The sequence below is a fragment of the Macaca thibetana genome, chromosome 19, assembly GCF_024542745.1.
Source record: "Macaca thibetana thibetana isolate TM-01 chromosome 19, ASM2454274v1, whole genome shotgun sequence".
NCBI lineage: Eukaryota > Metazoa > Chordata > Mammalia > Primates > Cercopithecidae > Macaca > Macaca thibetana.
Window position 1 is genome coordinate 21,848,750 of NC_065596.1, and position 20,647 is coordinate 21,869,396.

At 50.7% G+C, this 20,647-nt stretch overlaps 3 protein-coding genes across 8 annotated transcripts in view; 1 reads left to right on the forward strand and 2 right to left on the reverse strand.

The window, feature by feature from the left end:
- The window catches only part of LSM7 (LSM7 homolog, U6 small nuclear RNA and mRNA degradation associated), a 401,328-nt gene that overhangs the window by 334,646 nt on the left and 46,035 nt on the right, over window positions 1-20,647 (forward strand). The gene's annotated exons all lie outside the window — the stretch shown is intronic.
- The window catches only part of GADD45B (growth arrest and DNA damage inducible beta), a 129,498-nt gene that overhangs the window by 78,311 nt on the left and 30,540 nt on the right, over window positions 1-20,647 (reverse strand). The gene's annotated exons all lie outside the window — the stretch shown is intronic.
- Window positions 1-20,647, reverse strand: part of TMPRSS9 (transmembrane serine protease 9) — a 63,173-nt gene that overhangs the window by 31,246 nt on the left and 11,280 nt on the right. For 2 of the 3 annotated variants that reach the window (XM_050770116.1, XM_050770115.1), the window contains exon 2: window positions 3,389-3,555. In XM_050770116.1, the coding sequence (XP_050626073.1) occupies window positions 3,389-3,530 (142 nt within the window). In that variant the 5' untranslated portion in view covers window positions 3,531-3,555. Of the gene's footprint in view, window positions 1-3,388; window positions 3,556-12,324; window positions 12,434-20,647 lie in introns of those variants that run through there. The other variant, XM_050770114.1, reaches the window with a different exon arrangement.

The following is a 20,647-nucleotide window of genomic DNA, read 5'->3' on the forward strand; positions in this document are numbered from 1 at the left end:
CACTCTCCACTCAGCCTCTCCTGATGTCTCCAGCTAAAACGGTGAGCTGCTTGGGAAGGGCTGAATTCTCATTTTTATTTTTTAAAATGTCTTATTTCTTTGAGACAGGGTCTCTATTGTTCGGGCTTCAGTGTGGTGGTGCAATCACAGCTCACAGCAGCCTCGACCTCCTGGTCTCAGGTGATCCTCCTACCTCAGCCTCCCAAGTAGCTGGGACCACAGGCGCCCGCCATCTGCCTAGTTGGCTGGCTTGCTTTCTCTCTCTCTCTCTCTCTCTCTGTCTCTCTCTCTGTTTCTTTCTCTTTCTTGACAGAGTCTCACTCTGTTGCCAGGCTGGAGTGCAATGGCATGATCTTGGCTCACTGCATCCTCCGCCTCCCGGGTTCAAGCAATTCCCCTGCCTCCGCCTCCTGAGTAGCTGGGACTACAGGCGCACGCCACCACGCCCAGCTAATTTTTTTTGTATTTTAGTAGAGACGGGGTTTCACCATGTTGGCCAGCATGGTCTTGATCTCCTGACGTCATGATCTGCCCGCCTCAGCCTCCCAGAGTGCTGGGATTACAGGCGTGAGCCACCATGCTTGGCCCTTTTTTTTTTTTTAAATACAGGGTCTCACTCTGTTGCCCAGGCTAAAGTGCAGTGGCACGATCTTGGCTCACTGCAACCTCCACTTCCTGGGTTCAAGCAATTCTCCAGCCTCAGCTTCCCGAGTAGCTGGTATTTGAGGCGCGTGCCACTACGCCCAGCTGATTTTTGTATTTTCAGTAGAGACGGGGTTTCACCATATTGGCCAGGCTGGTCTCGAACTCCTGACCTCGTGATCTGCCCACCTCAGGCTCCCAAAGTGGTAGGATTACAGGTGTGAGCCACCGCGCCTGGCCCTGGCTAATTTTTTGTATTTTTTGTAGAGACAGGGTTTCGCCATGTTGCCCAGGTTGATCTGGAACTCCTGGGCTCAAGCAATCCTCCCGTTTCAGCTTCCCAGAGTCCTGGGATTACAGGTGTGAGCCACTACACCTGGCATCATTTTCTTTTTCTCTCTCATTTATTTATTTATTTTTATTTTTTGAGATGGTGTTTTTCTCTTATTGCCCAGGTTGGAGTGCAATGGCGCCATCTCAGCTCACTGCAACCTCTGCTTCCCGGGTTCAAGTGATTCTCCTGCCTTAGCCTCCCAAGTTGCTGGGATTACTGGTGCCCACCACCACGCCTGGCTAATTTTTTGGATTTTTAGTAAAAACGGGGTTTCACCATGTTGGCCAGGCTGGTCTCCAACTCCTGACCTCATGTGATCCACCTGCCTCGGCCTCCCAAAGTGCTGGGATTACAGGCGTGAGACACCGTGGCCGGCTATTTTTTATTTTTTTATCAGAGTGTCACTCTGTCTGCCAAGCTGGAGTGCAGTGGTGTGATCATAGCTCACTGCAGGCTCAAACTGCTGGGCTCAAGCAATCCTCTCTCCTCAGTCTCCTGAGTAGCAGGGACTACAGGCACGTACAACCACTCATTTTCATTTAAAACATTTTAAAATTTTAATTTTAAATACGTCTCGTTTTTATTATTTAATTTTTTTGTGGAGACAGGGTCTCGCTATGTTGCCCAGGCTGCTCTTGGACTCCTGGGCTCAGGTGATCCTCCTGCTTCAGCCTCCCAGAGTGCTGGGATTACAGCTGTGAGACACCACACCCGGCCTTAAGTGGTTCTTAAAAGACTTCCAGCACTGGCCAACATGGCAAAACCCTGTCTCTACTAAAAATACAAAAATTACCTGGGCACGGTGGCGCGTACCTGTAATCTCAGCTACCTGGGAGGCTGAGGCAGGAGAATTGCTTGAACCCGGGTGGTGGAAGTTGCGGTGAGCTGAGATAATGCCATTGCACTCCGTCACGCCTGGGAGACAGAGAATGAGACTCCATCTCAAAACAAAACCAGACAAAACAAAAGACTTCCTGTGATTTCAGGGGGATCCTGATGGGAATTATATCTATCCGTTTTTCCCAAAACGTATTTGTTAGAATGTAGATGAGAAACTCTGCCCTGACCCTAGTGTGAGGACGAACACACGCACACACATCTATGCACACATAGATACACACGCAGACACACACATGCATGCACACACAAACACATGCCGATGAACACGTGTGCACCGTGCACACCCTCATGCACACCCTCATGCACACACAAATACTCACAGGAGGAACCCAAATTATATTGCACTTGGTACCCATGGCCACTAGAGGGCCTCAGTCAAACGTGTCTGGCTCTGGGAGTTTGAGAAGTTCCACAAATATAAAAAAAAAAAAAAAAAAAAATTAGGAGGATTCTCAAAGGATCTCCAACTTACTATTTTGCCACACAAGAGCATTTCTCCACAAATTACTGTTTATTATAATCATTTAAATGTTAAAACTTTTTTTTTTTTTAAGCTAGAGTTGCTCTGTCACCCAGGCTGAAATGCAAGGGCATGATCTTGGCTCACTGCAACCTCTGCCTTCTGGGTTCAAGCAATTCTCCTGCTTCAGCCTCCCAAGTAGCTGGGATTACAGGCATGTACCACCATGCCCAGCTATTTATTTTCCTCCCCTCCCCTCCCGTCCTCTCTCTCTCTCTCTTTCTCTTTTTTTTTTTTGTATTTTTAGTAGAGATGGGGTTTCACCATATTGGTCAGGCTGGTCTAGAACTCCTGACCTCATGACCTGCTCATCTCGGCCTCCCAAAATGTTGAGATTACAGGTGTGAGCCACTGCGCCTGGCCTTATTTTTTATTATTATTTTTTGAGATAAGGTCTCACTCTGTCACCCAGGCTGGAGTGCAGTGGTGCGATCTCAGCTCACTGAAACCGCTGCCTCCCAGGTTCAAGTGATTCTCCTGCCTCAGCCTCCTGAGCAGCTGGGACTACAGGCGCCACCATGCCTGGGTAATTTTTTGTATTTTCTGTAGAGGCAGGGCTTTATCATGTTGCCCAGACTGGTCTCAAACTCCTGGGCTCCGATGGTCCTTCCGCCTCAGCCTCCCAAAGTGCTGGGATTACAGGCGGGAGCCACCACGCCCAACCTAATTGCTTAGTTTTATAAAAATCCTTTTGGGTATTTTGCTGATTTGCCAAAATTTAAAACAAGATCATTTCCCTGTCTGTGTTTCTCTGTCATCCCAGCTGTGAAAACTTCCTTTGGGAGCTTCTTTAGTTGGGAAAACTGACGCACGCAGGAACTCACCCGCTCCACTCCCCGCCCACCCGCCTGACCTAGGGCAGCTTTCATTTCCACGCCTAGACACTGCCCTTTGATTCTAAGATGGTCATGGAGACACCATCAGGTCACTTCCTGGTGACTTTGCACACGTCCCCTTGTTTTGTGAACCCAGCCAATCCCATAGTCACTTACCCAAAAGGACTCCCAGGGTGAGGATGACAAGGCTGGTGGCCACCACACCAATGGTGGTCACTCGACAGCATGCAGCGTCCGGAGTGGGGACTTCCTTGGTTGTCCTGGGCACGAGGCGTACGTCAGCCACAGTAGACTCCATGGCTCAGAGACATGCAGACAGTAAGCTGGATGCCACACAGCAAGACAGAAACATGGGGTCAGAGGCTGAAGGTACTTCTCTTCCCATAAGCAAGGGTTGCAACTATGCCCTTAAAAATGGCCGGGCACGGTGGCTTACGCCTGTAATCCCAGCACTTTGGGAGGCTGAGGTGGGCGGATCATCTGAGGTCAGGAATTCCAGACCAGCCCGGCCAACATGGTGAAACCCCATCTCTACTAAAAATACAAAATTAGCCAGGCATGTTGGTGCACGCCAGTAATCCCAGTTACTTGGGAGGCTGAGGCAGGAGAATCGCTTGAACCCGGGAGGCAAAGGTTGCAGTGAGCTGAGAGTGCGCCACTGCACTCCAGCCTGGTGACAAAGCGAGACTGTCTCAAAAAAACAAAAAGGTGGAAAGTGACTGCTGGCTGGGCCGCTGTGTGAGGGTGAGGGGTTCCCGTAGGTCACTGGGGTCCATTGTTAGAAAGAGTAAGTCTGAGGTTCCCATAGCTGCTGTAAAAAAGGACCCCACACTTGGGGCCTTAGAGGAACACTGAGTTATTGGCCAGGCATGGTGGCTCACACCTGTAATCCTAGCATTTGAGCATTTGAGACCAGCCTGGGCAATATAGTGAGACCCCATCTCCACAGAAAACAAACAAAAATTAGCCAGATGTGGTGGCTCACGCCTGTAATCCTAGCAACTCAGGAGGCTAAGGCAGGAGGATTGCTTGAGCCCAAGAGGTGGAGGCTGCAGTGAGCTGTGGTCACGCCACTGTACTCCAGCCTGGGTGACAGAGCCAGACCCTGTCTCAAAAAATTTAAAAATGGAATAGATTTATTATCTCACAGTTCTGAAAGTCAGAAGCCTGAGATCCATCTTACAGGGCTCATCATCAAGCTGTGGGCAGGCCTGGGCCCTCCTGGGGACTTGGGAGAATCCGTTTCCCACCTTTCCCAGCGTCCAGAGGCTCAGGGCCCCTTCCTCCGCCTTCACAGCCACAGTGCAGCCTCTTCCAGTCTCTCTCTGACTCTCACCCTCCTGCCTCCTTTTTTTTTTTTTTTTTTTTTGAGACAAAGTCTTTCTCTGCTGCCCAGGCTGGAGTGCAGTGGTGTGATCACAGCTCACTGCAGCCTCCACTTCCTGTGCTCAAGCGATCCTCCCACCTCAGCCTCATAGTAGCTGGGACCACATGTGTGTGCCACTACGCCTGGCTTATTTTTTTTTTGTAGAGAGGGAGTCTTCCTATGTTGCCCAAGCTGGTCTCAAACTCCTGACCTCACGCGATCCTCCCATCTCAGCCGCCCAAAGCGCTGGGATTACAGGGGTGAGCCACCGCGCCCAGCCTGAGTGCCATCTTTCGAAGGGAGGAGAATCAAAGAATTTGTGACCACAGACTCTTTTTCTGTCACACTCATCACAACTCCTGTTGGCTCAGTGTTCAAAACAGATTCCTAATCCAGTCATTCCTCACCATCTGTGCAGCTACGGCTCTGGACAGGCCACCAGCACAGGTCACCAGCATCCCCTCTGCAGCGACTGGCCTCTTTCCTCCCTCCCTTGCCCCTCTGTGAGCCGGTCACAGCAGTTAAGTTGCCTTTGAAATGTTCGTCAGATTACATCATCCCTGGCCACACACACATTAAATCCCTCCAGCAGCCCAAAACCCAGAGTTCTGCTCCTGACTTTCACACATCATCCCTGATTTTTTTTTTTTTTTTTTTTTTTAAGAGAGAGACAGTCTCTCTGTTGCCCAGACTGGAGTGCTGTGGTGTGATCTTGGCTCACTGCAACTTCAAATGTCCAGGCTTAAGCGATCCTCCTACCTCAGCTTCCCGTAGCTGGGACCACAGGTATGTGCCACCACGCCAGCCTCATTTTTTTTTTTTTTTTTTTTTTTTTTTTTTTGAGACGGAGTCTCACGCTGTTGCCCAGGCTGGAGTGCAGTGGCGCGATCTCGGCTCACTGCAAGCTCCGCCTCCCGGGTTCCCGCCATTCTCCTGCCTCAGCCTCCCGAGTAGCTGGGACTACAGGCGCCCGCCACCGCGCCCGGCTAATTTTTTTTTCTATTTTTAGTAGAGATGGGGTTTCACTGTGGTCTCGATCTCCTGACCTTGTGATCCGCCCGCCTCGGCCTCCCAAAGTGCTGGGATTACAGGCTTGAGCCACCACGCCCGGCCGCCAGCCTCATTTTTCTATCTCTCTCTCTCTCTATCGAGATGGAGTCTCGCTCTTGTCACCCAGGCTGCTGTGCAGTGGCACAATCTCGGCTCGCTGCAACCTCTGCCTCCCGGGTTCAAGCGATTCTCCTGCCTCAGCCTCCCCAATAGCTGGGATTACAGGTGCCCAGTACCACGCTCAGCTAATTTTTATATTTTTAGTACAGACGGGGTTTCGCCATGTTGGCCAGGCTGGTCTTGAACTCCTGACCTCAGGTGATCCACCCTCCTCGGCCTCCCAAAGTGCTGGGATTACAGGCGTGAGCCACCGTGCCCAGTCCCACTTTTCTATTTTTTGTAGAGAGGGGATCTTGCTATGTTGCCCGGGCTGGTTTTGAACTCCCGACCTCAGGCAACCTTCCCTCCTCGGCCTCCCAAAGTGCTGGGACCACAGGTGTGCCGTGCAGTGTCACGATCTCGGCTCACTACAACCTCCACCTCTCAGGTTCAAGTGATTCTCATGCCTCAGTCTCCCAAGTAGCTGGGACCACAGGCGCATGCCATCACACCTGGATAATTTTTGTATTTTTAGTAGAGACAGGGTTTCACCATATTGGAAAGGCTGGTCTCAAACTGCTGGCCTCCTGCCTTGGCCTCCCAAAGTGCTGGGATGATAGGCGTGAGCCACGGCGCCCAGCCGGCAGTAACTATTTTCATACTCACAAGGCAGTTAGGACTGTGTCCCTTAACTCTGCCATTATCACACTGAAGCAGCCAACCACATGTAAAGAATTAGACACAACTATGTTCCCGTCACACTTTATGGACACTAAAATTCAAATCCTGGCTGGGCGCGGTGGCTCACGCCTGTAATCCCATCTCTTTGGGAGGCCGCGGCAGGATAATTGCTTGAGTCCAGGAGTTTGAGACCAGCCTGGGCAACATAGCAAGACCCCATGTCGACAGAAAATAAAAATTAAATTAGCCGGGCGTGGTGGGGCGCGTATCTGTGATCCCAGCTACTCAGGAGGCTGAGGTGGGAGGACTGCTTGAGCCCAGGAGGTTGAGGCTGCAAGGACCTGTGGTCACACCACGGCACTCCAGGCTGGGTGACAGAGCAACACCCAGTCTCCAGTAATAATAATAAAATGCAAAAATAATTCTTAGATTGGTGGGCTGTATGAAAACGGGGGAAGGACCAGATCTGGCTCTGGTCCACAGGATGTCGCTTCCTGACCCCTGGAATAGATATCTAATCTTTTTTATTGTTTATTTTTTAGACACAAGGTCTGAGCTCTGTCACCCAGGCTGGAGTGCAGTGGTGTGATCATAGCTCACTGCAGCCTTGACCTCCCAGGCTCAAACGATCCTCCTGCCTTAGACTCCAGAGTAGCTGGGCCCACAGGTGTGCCACCACATCTGGTTAATTTTTTTTTTTTCTTTGTAGAGATGGGGTCTCACTATGTTGTCCAGTCTGACCTTGAACTCCTGGCCTCCAGTGATCCTCCTGCCTCGGCCTCTAGGTGTGAGCCACTGAACCCGGCTACCTCTCTGGTGTTTATAATCATTTGCCAATCGCCATTCTGGGCGATCTCCCACTGATGGGTTATCACTAAGGCTTTGAAATGTAAGAGGATTTACAAACATGAGTCCCAGAACACGGCCAGATGGCAGCCGTGTGCAACGGCGGCACCATGACCTTCGTCTGTGCTCCTGCCGCTTTCAGTCTCGTTGGAGCAGGGGATTCACCCAGGGTTTCCACGAGAAACTGCCTCTGTGTCGCATGGATCCCTAAGCAGAACTGGGCAGCTGCTGGCCCCTGAGGGATGTAACGGGACACCTGGGGCAGGTAGATTCCATCGGGAGCACCGGGATCCCACCTCCGGGGATTCACGCCCTCTGTGACCCCTTTTCATCAAGGGATGGGCCAAGGTAGCCACAGTGGCCTCAGGTAATCCGCCCGCCTCGGCCTCCCAAAGCGCTGGGATTATAGGATTACAGGTGTGGGCCACCACACCTGGCCTTTTCTTTTCTTAGGCTGGAGTGCAGTGGCACGATCTCAGCTCACTACAACTTCTGCCTCCCGGGTTCAAGCAGTTCTCCTGCCTCAGCCTCCTGAGTAGCTGGGATTACAGGTGCCCGACACCACGCCCGGCTAATTTTTTTGTTTTTTTGTTTGTTTATGTTTTTGAGATGGAGTCTCGCTCTGTCGCCCAGGCTGGAGTGCAGTAGCGTGATCTCAGCTTACTGCAAGCTCCGTCTCCCGGGTTCACGCCATTCTCCTGCCTCAGCCTCCCGAGTAGCTGGGACTACAGGCGCCCGCCACCACACCCGGCTCATTTTTTGTATTTTTAGAAGAGATGGGGTTTCACCGTGTTAGCCAGGATGGTCTCGATCTCCTGACCTCGTGATCCGCCTGCCTCGGCCTCCCAAAGTGCAGGGATTACAGGCATGAGTCACCGCACCCGGCCACGCCCAGCTAATTTTTGTACTTTCAGTAGAAATGCGGTTTCGCCATGTTGGCCAGGGTGGTCTCAAGCTCCTGACCCCAGGTGATCCACCCACCTCTGCCTCCCAAAGTGCTGGGATTACAGGCGGGAGCCACCACACCTGGTTCCCTAGCTTACATTCTTTTATGCTCGTGAGACCCCAACAGACCTTAACCTCAAACTCTGCATGTTCTCAGCCTGCGGGGATGCCTTTCTCTCCAGAGGGGTGAATCACCTCCACATTTTCTGCAAAGGTGGATCTCATTGCCTCCCCTCCGCCTCAGCTCCCCTGGGTGTCCGCTGCGTGGGTGGAGAATGATTCTTGCCTGGCCTCCAACACACTTTTCCCCATTAGGAACCCACAGAAGGACGGGTGCGGTGGCTCAAGCCTGTAATCCCAGCACTTTGGGAGGCCGAGACGGCGGATCACGAGGTCAGGAGATCGAGACCATCCTGGCTAACACGGTGAAACCCCGTCTCTACTAAAAATTACAAAAAACTAGCCGGGCGAGGTGGCGGCGCCTGTAGTCCCAGCTACTTGGGAGGCTGAGGCAGGAGAATGGCGTGAACCCGGGAGGCGGAGCTTGCAGTGAGCTGAGATCCCGCCACTGCACTCCAGCCTGGGCGACAGAGCAAGACTCCGTCTCAAAAAAAAAAAAAAAAAAAAAAAAAGAAAAAAAAAAAGAAGTAACCCACAGAAAAGGAAGCTGGGGGAACAATGCCATTCTGTTTCCCCGGGTGGGGTCCCCTGGACGTGCCCACGTGGCCAAGGGCTTCTCTGGAGGGAAAGGAGCTGTTCTGGACGCCTGTGGGGATGAAAACCAGGCCTAGGCGGGCAGATGAGATACAGAACATCCCATGGAGCTTGAGTTTCAGATAATCAAACATCCTTTTGTAGCCTAAGTGTGTCCCTGGGACGGTTAACTCTATGCGATACCTTGGCCTGGCTTTGGTTGGTTGGTCAAACATTATTCTAGCTGTTGCTGTGAAGGTAAGTTTTAGATATAATTAACATCTATTTATTTATTTTTATTGTTTTGAGACGGGGGGTTCTCACTCTGTCACCCAGGCTGGAGTGCAGTGGTGTGACCACAGCTCACTGCAGCCTCAACCTCCTGGGCTCAAGCGATCCTCCCACCTCAGCCTCCGGAGTAGCTGGAATATGGATGTGTACCACTACAGCAGCTAAGTTAAAAAATTTCTTTGTAGAATCAGGGTGCAGTGGCTCACGCCTATAATCCCAGCACCTTGGGAGGCTGAGATGGGAGGATCACTGGAGCCCAGAGCTCAAGACCAGCCTGGGTCACGTAGGGAGACCCAGTCCCTAAGAAAATTTTTTAAATAATAATTTTTTTTTTTAGCGATGGGGTCTTGCTATGTTGCCCAGGCTGGTCTGGAACTACTGGCTTCAAGCCTCAAGCCTCTCAAAGTGCCGGGATTATGGGTGTGAACCACTGCATCCAGCCCAATTAACTTTTTTTTTTTTTTTTTTTTTTAAAGACAGATTCTTGCTCTTTCGCAGGCTGGAGTGCAGTGGCACAATCTCGGCTCATTGCAACCTCGGCCTCCCAGGTTCAAGCAATTCTCCTGCCTCAGCTTCCCAAGTAGCTGGAATTACAGGTGCCTGCCACCATGCCTGGCTAATTTTTGTATTTTTGGTAGAGATGAGGTTTCACCATGTTGGCCAGGCTGGTCTGGAATTCCTGACCTTAGGCGATCCTCCTGCCTCGGCCTCCCAAAGTTCTAGGATTAGAGGCATGAGCCACCGTGCCTCACCCAATTAACATTTAAATCAGTAGATAATGAATAAAGCAGTAATGTGGTGGGCCTCACCCAATCAGTTGAAGGCCTTAAGAGACTGAGGTTCCCCAGGAGGAGGGAAATCTGCCTCCAGATGGCCTTTGGGCTTGAGACTGCAGCATCGGCTCTTCCCAGGGTCTCCAGCCTGCCCTGCAGATTCCAGACCTGCAGCCTCTCGGTGGTGTGAGCCAAATCCTTAAAATAAATCTCAATCTGTGTGTGCATGTGTGTGTATGTGTATGCATGTGTGCATGTGTGTGTGCATGTGTTTGTGTGTGCATGTGTGGGTCTGTGTGTGTGCATCTGTGTGTGTGTGCATGTGTGGGTCTGTATCTCTGTGTGTGTGCATGTGTGTCTGCGTCTGTATATGTGTATGTGTGCATCTGTGTGTGCATGTGTGCGCACATGTGTCTGTGTATGTGTACATCTGTATATGTGTGTTCATCTGTGTTTGTGTGTGCATGTGTGGGTCTGTGTGTGTGCATCTGTGTGTGTGTGCATGTGTGGGTCTGTGTGTGTGCATCTGTGTGTGTGTGCATGTGTGGGTCTGTATCTCTGTGTGTGTGCATGTGTGTCTGCGTCTGTATATGTGTATGTGTGCATCTGTGTGTGTGTGTGCATGTGTGTGTGTGTGCACATGTGTCTGTGTATGTGTACATCTGTATATGTGTGTTCATCTGTGTTTGTGTGTGCATGTGTGGCTCTGTGAGTGCGTCTGTGTGTGCATGTGTGCGTTTGTGTGTGCATGTGTGGGTCTGTGTGTGTGCATGTGTGGATGTGTGCGTCTGTATATGTGTGTGCATCTGTGTGTGTGCATGTGTGGGTCTGAGTGCATCTGTGTGTGCATGTGTGCGTTTGTGTGCGTGCATGTGTGCATCTGTGTGTATGTGCATGTGTGGGTGTGTGTGCATGTGTGGGGTCTCTATCTGTGTATGTGCATGTGTGTGCGTGTGTGTGCATGTGTGCATCTGTGTGCATGTACGCATCTGTGTGTATGTGTCTGTGTATCCACTCATTTGGTCCTGTCTCTCTGGAGAATTCTGTCCCTAATCTGTATTTTAGTATGTCTCTCTCGTGCGAAATTTGGGACATTCTCCTACTAAAAAAATGTTTTGGCCGGGCACGGTGGCTCACGCTTGTAATCCCAGCACTTTGAGAGGCCAAGGTGGGCAGATCCCCTGACATCAGGAGTTTGAGACTAGCCTGGCCAACATGGTGAAACCCCCTCTCTACCAAAACTACAAAAATTAGCTGGGCGTGTTGACACATGCCTGTAATTCCAGCTTCTTGGGAGGATGAGGCAGGAAAATCACTTGAACCCCAGAGGCAGAGGTTGCAGTGAACACTCCAACCTGGGCGACACAGAGTGAGACCCTGTTTAAAAAAAAAAAATGTTTTGGTTGTTAATCTGAAATTCTGGCTGGGTGCTGTGGCTCATGCCTGTTATCCCAACACTCTGGGAGGCTGAGGTAGGTGGATCACCTGAGGTCAGGAGTTCGAGACCAGCCTGACCAACGGTGAAACCCCATCTCTAGTAACCCCATCTCTACTAAAAATACAAAATTAGCCGGGCGTGGTGGCACATGCCTGGAATCCCAGCTACTCAGGAGGCTGAGGCAGGAGAATCGCTTGAACCCGGGAGTAGGAGGTTGCGGTGAGCTGAGATCATGCCATTGCACTCCAGCCTGAGCAAAAAGAGCAAAACTCCATCTAAAAAAATAATAATAATACAAAAATTAGCCAGGCATGATGTTGCACACCTGTAGTCCCAGCTACACGGGAGCCCGAGACAGGTCAGTCTCTTGAAGCTGGGAGGCAGAGGTTGCAGTGAGCCGAGATTGCGCCACTGCACTCAATCCTGGGTGACAGAGCGAGACTCCATCTCAAAATAATGAATGAATGAATAAATACATGTCTGAAATTCTAATGTCTCCGAGGGTGCTGAATGTTTTACTGTTGAGTCTGGCAACCCTATGCTGGGGCCCAGCCAGAATCTTCCCTCCTCAGGGGAACGTGTCCCTCTGGGAAGGGCCACTCCATGCCTGGCCGCCACCATCCAGAGCCAATGAGAAAGGAGAGATGTACCGGGATTGATGGGGAGTGAGGTAGGGGCGGCGGGGATCGAGGCAGGGGCGGCGGGGATCAAGGCAGGGGCGGTGGAGAGAGAGGCAGGGGCGGTGGGGAGCGAGGCAGGGGCGGTGGGGAGCGAGGCAGGGGCGGTGGGGAGCGAGGCAGGGGCGGTGGGGAGCGAGGCAGGGGCGGTGGGGAGTGAGGCAGGGGTAGCATGGAGAGGGGCAGGGGTGGCAGGGAGTGAGGCCGCACCACACTTTCCCGTTTACTCTTACACTTGAGTTGAACGGCCTTCAGAGGAGCCAGAGAATCTCCAAGAATCACTTGATGGATGGTTTAGAAACAAAAGACACCAAGATTCCCTTCTGTGATTCGAGCTGGAAAAGGCACATTTAGAGCATGATCTCACTCCCCAACACACACACACCCACACACTGTGTTCATTCAACCCCAGCTGCCTCTGCTGACCCTGCCCCGCGGGTTTTCTGAGGATTCCTGTGTTCTCTAAATGGTCTTGTCATCACCATCATTGGCTCACAGAAAAGACTCCACGGCTATTTAGCATCAAATATAGAAGGGCCATTCATTTCGGTCTCCATCCAGCCAACCTTTACGATGGGCCAGGTCTGGCTGCGTTGTACCCTGAATGAGACAGATACAATTCTCTGAGCTCAGAGAGTTTACATCTGAGTGGAAGAGGCCCAGATCCATTAACACGATGCTCCAAGGATGGCTCAAAACTAGAAGCACAACCAGGAACTTTGAATCTGTGTACAGGGGTCTTTGATTTAGACAGGCGGTCAGGGGACGGTTTTCCGAGAGAGTGATGAGTTATCCAAGTTTGGAAGGATAAATAGGAATTGAGTAAGCATCCCGTGGAAGGAACAGATTCTACATGGCAGGGATAAAGTATCTAGAATCCCTGTGGCAGGAGCAAAGAAGTCAAGACTAATGTAGAGAAAGTGTATTAGCCAGCTATTGCTGTGTAACAAATCAGCACAAACTTAGCAGCTGCCAACAACATGCACTTGTTACCTCCTCATTTCCTGGGGTCAGGATTCTGACAGGGTTTAGCTGGGCCTTCTGCTCAGGGTCTCATGAGGCTGCAACCCAGGTGTTAGCTGGGCTGCATTCTCATCTGAGGCTCGACTGGGGAAGAATCCACTGTTTTTTTGTTTTGTTTTGTTTTTGGTGGAGTCTTGCTCTGTCACCCAGGCTGGACTGCGGTGGCATAACCTTGGCTCACTGCAACCTCTGCTTCTCAGGTTCAAGCAATTCTGCTGCCTCAGCCTCCCCAGTAGCTGGGATTACAGGCACATGCCACCATGCCTGGCTAATTTTTCTTTTTCTTTTTTTTTTTTTTAAGTAGAAACAGGGTTTTGTCATGTTGACCAGGCTAGTCTTGAACTCCAGACCTCAAATGATCCACCCACCTTGGCCTCCCAAAGTCCTGAGATTACAGGCATGAGCCACTTCACCTGGCTTTTTTTTTTTTTTTTTTTTTTTTTTTTGATAGGGTTTCACTCTGTGGCCCAGGCTAGAGTGCAGTGACACAATTGTAGCTCATTGCAGCCTCGAATTCTTGGGCTTAAATGATCCTCTTCCGTCAGTCTCATGACTCTCTGCATGATTCTCCCACTAAGTGGGAGCTGAGAGCATAAACAGTCATACAACTACACCAGCAAGGTCCAAAATGGCAGCCACTGGCCCCATATGGCTATTAAAACTAAAGTTAATTACAACCGGCCAGGTGCAGTGGCTCATGCCTGTAATCCCAGCACCATGGGAGGCTGAGGCACTATGGGAGGCTGAGCACTATGGGAGTTCGAGACCAGCCTGGGCAACATAGTAAGATCCTATCTCTATAAAAAATAGAAAAATTAGCTGGGCATGGTGGCATGCACCTGTAGTTCCAGCTACTCAGGAGGCTGAGGATCTGTGAGCCAAGGAGGTTGAGAATGCAGTGAGGCATGATTGTGCCACTGCACTTGAGATGGGCAAGAGAAAAAAAAAGAGAGAGAGAGAGAAAAGAAAGAGAAAGAAGGAGGGAAGAGTTTAGGGAACATCAGGGCCTAGTGTGGGGCAGGGTGTAGGAGAACTGTGAGAGGGGAGGCAGGAAGGCCCAACAGCCCCATCAGAAGCTCAGGTTTGGTCTGAGGACACAGTTGCTGGAGAGCTGTTCCACATCGAGCACATTTAGAAAGCTTTGCCACCTACATTCTTGATTTCTCCCTCCAGGTATCTGATAGGGTTTGGCTGTGTCCCCACCCAAATCTCATCTTCAGTTGTAGTTCCCATAATCCCTACGTGTCATGGGAGGGACCAGGTGGAGATCATTAAATCACGGGGCTGCTTTCCCCCATCCTGTTCTCATAGTAGTGAGTTCTCACAAGATCTGATGGTTTTATAAAGGGCTTCCCCTTTGCTGGGCTTTCATTCTTCTCTCTCCTGCCACCATGTGAAGAAGGACATGTTTGCTTCCCCTTCCGCCATGATTGTAAGTTTCCTGAGGCCTCCCCAGCCATGCTGAACTGTGAGTCAATTAAACCCCTTTTTCATTTATAAATTACCTAGTCTGAGGTAGGTTTTTTTTTTTGTTTTGTTTTGTTTTTTTTAGATGGAGTCTTGCTCTGTCACCCAGGCTGGAGTGCAGTGGCACAATCTCGGCTCACTGCAACATCTGCCTCCTGGGTTCAAGTAATTCTGCCTCAGCCTCCCGAGTAGCGGGGACTACAGGCGTGCACCACCACGCCTGGGTAATTTTTTAATTTTTAGTAGAGACAGGGTTTCACCATATTGGACAGGCTGGTCTTGAACTCCTGACCTCGTGATCCACTTGCCTCAGCCTCCCAAAGTGCTGGGATTACAGGCGTGAGCCACCACGCCCAGCCTTGGGTATGCTTTTATTAGCAGCATGAGAACAGACTGACACAGTATCCCACCAACATTTACAGGGACCAATGGTCCCAGTTTGCCCAGGACTGTCCCTATTCAGCACTGAAAGTCTCATGTCTCAGGAAACCACTCAATTCCAATCAAACCAGGACAGTTGTCACCCTATAATTAATGCCTAAACACAGTTGTCTGAGTCCATTTTTGTCCTGCTGTAAATTAATACCTGAGACTGGCTAATTTATAAGGAAAAGGAGGGTCAGGTGTGGCAGCTCACGCCTGTCATTCCAACACTTTGGGAAGCCAAGGCAAGAGAATCGCTTGAGGCCAGGAGTTTGAGGCCAGCCTGGGCAACATAGTGAGACCCCATCTCTACAAAATGTAAAATTTTAAAATTGACCTTTCATGGTGGTGCATGCCAGTAGTCTCAGCTACCCAGGAGGCTGAGGCGGGAGGGTCAATCACATGGGCCCAGGAGATCGAGGCTGTAATGAGCTATGATTGTGCCAGCCTCGGTGGCAGAGTGTGACCCCATCTCTGCAAAAAAAAATGTTAAAAATTAGCCAGGCATAGTGGAACATATCTGTAGTCCCAGCTACTCGGGAGGCTGAGGCAGGAGGATCACTTGAGCCTGGGAGGTCGAGGCTACAGTGAGCTATGATCATACCACTGCACTCCAGCTTGGGTGACAGAGTGAGACCCTGTCTCAGAAAAAAAAAAAAAAAAGAGAGAGAGAGAAGGAAAGATGGAGGGAAGGCAGGAAGGGAGGTAGGCAGGAAGGGAGGGAGGGGAGGGGAGGAAGAAGGGGGAAAGGAGGGGGGAAGGGGAGGGAAAGGAAGAAGGAAAGAAAGGAAGACCAGGTGTGGTGGCTCATGCCTGTAATACCAGCACTTTGGGAGGCTGGGGCAGCAGGACTGCTTGAGTCCAGGAGGTTGAGACCAGCCGGGGCAACATAGTGAGACCCCATCGCAAATAAATACATACATACATACACACAATAAAAAAGAAAGTACGAGGAACTGACATATGCAGGACTGAAATGTGAGCTGTGAGAGCCGGTGGCCAGTAACAATAGAGCCAAGAGCCCCAGGGACATCCACTGTGGGGCACACCTAAACTGTCTCCATGCAGAAATGACCACATGCAGATAGCCAGGAGTGGGGATCTGTGAACAGAAAGGGACTCAGGAGAAGCCAGCCTGCGGCCACTCCAGCTTCTCGGGTTCTGGGCACACTGGGTCAGACACGCGTTGCTGAGTCTCTGCCCCGGCGCGACCCTGCCTGGCCCTCCTCGGAGCTCAGAGAAATTGCACCCTGGCAGCTGGCAGGCCTGGTGGAGAGCGGGCAGAAATCGGGCAGCAGAATCTTCCTTTGAACCACAGCTCAGAAAGAGCCTTGACTCCTCGGTCCAGAGAATCTGACAGTGTCTCTGGGTACATTCCTAGAAATGCATCTTGGACTCATGCCTGTCATCTCAGCACTTTGGGAGGCCAAGGACAGTGGATCATTTGAGGTCAGTTTGAGACCGGCCTGGCCAACATGACGAAACCCCATCTCTACTAAAAATACAAAAATTAGCCGGGCATGGTGGTGCATGCCTGTAATCCCAGCTACCCAAGAGGCTGAGGCAAGAGAATCACTTGAACCTGAGAGGCGGAGGTTTCAGTGAGCCAAAGTTGTGCCACTGCACTGCAGCCTGGGCAACAGAGCAAGACTGTCTCAAAAAGAAAAAAAGAGAAATGACATCTTGGGTGGGTTCTGTGGCTGCAGAATAATGAATCTGACATCCAGTTCCTAATCCCAGAATCTGTAAATATGGTGCCTTCCATGGTCATAATGACTCTGCAGGTGGGACTGAGTGAGGGACATGGAGATGAGAGATAATCCTGATGATCTGGGGGGCCTGATATCCCCATAGTGTCCTCACGAGAGGAGGTGGGAGGGGACGGTCAGAGGGAGACTGGAAGAGGTTGTGCTGTGGCTATGAAGGGAGAGGAAGGGGCCCCGAGCAAGGGATGTAGGTGCCTCTAGACGCTGGGAAAGGCGGGAACAGATTCTTGCCTGGAGCCCCCAGGAGGGACCAGCCCTGCCCACACCTTGACTTTGGCCCAGGGAGACCCGTCTTATTCCAGCAGCACCAGGAAGCCAACACAGGCTCCCTGGGGCAGCGCTCCTCGATGCTGACTTTGGAGACAGCCGAATGGTTTACTGCGCATCTGGCATCTTTACAGGAGGAGCACCTTGCAAATGGGAGCTGTCCAACTCATAATATCCAGATCCTCACTTCACCCTGAGACTTCCAGGACTCCCAGCAAGGCAATGAAATTCTCCAGGCCTCAGTTTCCCCAGGTCATTGATCGACTTTATCTCTTCAGTTGTAATTTTCTAGGGTATGTGTGGTGGCAATGTCATTTTTGTCTGCCCAGCATCCCTTTCTTCAATGAAGGTCCACCTCATCCCTGCTGTCCTGGTGGGGTGGCCAATCATGGTGCTAGCCACTAGGTCTGCCAATCACAATGTTTACTCCCTTTCTCTCCATCAGTGATTGGTCCACACTGAACACAAGCCTGCCAATCACAGCTTCCACCCCCCCCATCTCCACCCAGTGATTGGTCCACACTAGACCCTGGCCTGCCAATCACAGTATCCACTCCTCCATCTCCACCCAGTGATTGGTCCACACTAGACCCTGGCCTGCCAATCACAGTATCCGCCCCTGCATCCCCATCAGTGATTGGTCCACACTGGACCCTGACCTGGCAATCACAGTGCTCACCCCTCCATCCCCATCAGTGATGGACCCAAGAGGTTGCATATGACCCAAGCAGGCCACCAAGTTCTTTTGGATCCTTGAGTTTCAACTTTATAAAACTGCCACTTTTTAAGACCAAAGTCTATAGAACAAGATCAGTTTCTTACGGTTCAACTAACAGAAGCAGAGACGGAGAGGCCTTCTTCCCAGTGGGGCTCCTAAACTGCCACGTGTAGACGTGGGGTCATTGGCCACCCTCTTGGTGGCCAACAGAAGGAAGAGGTCGGTGCCGTGGAGGAAGAGACCAGAAGGGGACAGAGTGGGGGGCAGGAGTCTCCACCAGGGAAGGCCTCAGCGGATACCAGAGTGCGTCTGGCACAGCCCCGCCCAGCGCCATCTCCTCCATGGGACCTGTTTAGTCATGGAGCCAAGTTCTGCACCAGCTGGTGCCAGGATATGTAGGTTGTGAACAAACCAAGGCAGAGAGCAGGAGCTGCTACAAGGATGGTCCCTAAAGGAAACGCTCTTCGCCTCCTTTGCTGCTGTCTAGAGAAGAACACAATACAATCAACACAACACAACCAACACAACATCAGGCTTAGGCACTCAGCGTCCATCCCACCAAGGCCGTAGAGGCTCATGGGCAAGAGGCCAGAGCCAGCCGGTGGTCAGAGAAGAAACCTTCCTCCAAGAACTTCTTCCAAGCCTGGTTAGGGACTCCCCAGAGACAACCAGAACAACGCAGGGGCCTCAAACAGGGTCTTTGGGTTTTTGAGGGGTGTTTGTTTGTTTTGTTTTGTTTTTTTGAGACGGAGTCTCACTCTGTCTCCAGGCTGGAGTGCAGTGGCGCAATCTCAGCTCACTGCAACCTCCGCCTCCCGGGTTCAAGCGATCTTCTCGCCTCAGCCTCCCAAGTTACTGGGACTACAGGTGTCCACCACCACACCCAGCTAATTTTTGTACTTTTAGTAGAGACAGGGTTTCACCATATTGGTTGGCTGGTCTCGAACTCCTGACCTCAGGTGATCCACCGGCCTTGGCCTACCAAAGTGCTGGGATTACAGGCGTGAGCCACTGCACCCTACCTCTCTTATTTAAAAAAAAAAAAAAAAAAAGATTGTTGAGAGAAATCAGCAAGAAATTAATGGACAGGCAGGAGTTTGAGCCTCTCCTTGTCACGGTGAACACAAGAAAAAGGAGTCTTTGGTGCTGATGCAGTAACTTGAGAAGCAGTGAAGCCGCGGAGGGGTCAGAGTTCCATAGCTTGGGAACATGTTATAAGGCACTGCCCAGATGTGCCCAATGTACACAACCTTCTAGACTCCTCTCAACTCCTCAAGGATAGACACGAGCCTTGTTTACCTTTCTGCCTTGCTCAAATCTCCCTGTAAAGTACTTTGCAAATAGTTGGTGCAGACAAAAGCATTTGTTGCTTCAGTGAAAAGCTGATGAGTTTACCCAAGAATAAATCAGCAAAACGTTGGCTGAAAACCTCCAAGCTGCAACCTCCCCAGGCCACGTGTATGGCAAAGAAAGCAAAAGCTGGCTGGGCACTGTGGCTCATGCCTGTAATCCCAGCACCTTGAGAGGCTGAGGCGGGTGGATCGTTTGAGGTCAGGAGTTCGAGACCACCCTGGCCAACACGGCGAAACCCCGTCTCTACTAAAAATACAAAAATTAGCTGGGCGTGGTGGTGCACGCCTGTAATCCCGGCACTGTGGGAGGCCAAAGTGGGAGGACCACTTCAGGCCAGGTTTGAGACCAACCTGCCAACATAACAAAACCCCATCTCTCCTAAAAATACAAAAAAAAATTAGCCAAGCGTGCACCTGTAATCCCAGCTACTTGGGAGGCTGAGGCACGAGAATCATTTGAACCTGGGAGGTGGAGGTTGAAGTGAGCCCAGACTGCTCCACTGCACTCCAGCCCTGGGCAACAGAGTGAGACTGTGTCTCAAAAATCAATAAATATATAAAAATAAAAAAAGAAAGCAAAAGCTGAAGGCTGAATTCATCCTGGGTGAATTACCCATCTCATTATAATGCAAAGTCCATTTAAAACCCAAGTTTCTGACTGGGCGCAGTGGCTCACACCTGTCATCCCAGCACCTTGGGAGGCCAAGGAGGGAGGATCACTTGAGGCCAGGAGTTTAGACCAGCGTGAGCAACATAGCGAGATTCCCATCTCCACAAAAAATAAAAATAATTAGCCAGGCGTGGTGGTGCACATCTGTGGTCCCAGCTACTTTGGAGGCTGAGGCAGGAAGATCACTTACACCCTGGAGGTCGAGGCTGCAGTGAGCTGCGACTGTGCCACTGCACTCCAGCCTGGGTGACAGAGCAAGACCTTGTCTCAGGAAAAAATAAATTTTTTTAAAATTAAAAAAGAAAAAAGAGTTTAGAACACCCATATTTCTAAATTGAAATAAATTCTTACTAAGCTACAAAGTCCGTTTAGGGTTTAAAAAAAAACAAACAAAAAAGTCAGCCAAAACAAAATCATTTAGTGCTGGGCAGACCAAAAATAAAACCTGCCCGTTTCGATGAATCTTTATCTTATCACTCAGATGCAGTGGAGACAGCCGGTCTCAGACAAGCGGGCATTTTAATTCAGAGAAAGGCAGAGAGAGAAGGTTCTGGAAGGTCCTTCACACTGCTAATCTCAGAGTACAAAATATCTTCTAGAGTTTTATTATCTTTTTTTCCAAAGACTGGGGGTGGGAGAGAATGAAACACACAGGTAGAAGGAGGGAAGATAGCCCATTTTGAGAAACAAGAGTGGGCATGGAGGTTCACCGGTGACCTTGAAGTGGGAGGAAGCCCTTGACAAAAGGAGGTATCATTTATATTTTTTTTAAAGCAATGTAGGAGGGTAAGTTACCGGCCAGGTTTGAGAGATACGTGAGAATGCTCCCAGGCAAACCAAAAAGAAAAATGTGTCACTTTAAAACCAAAG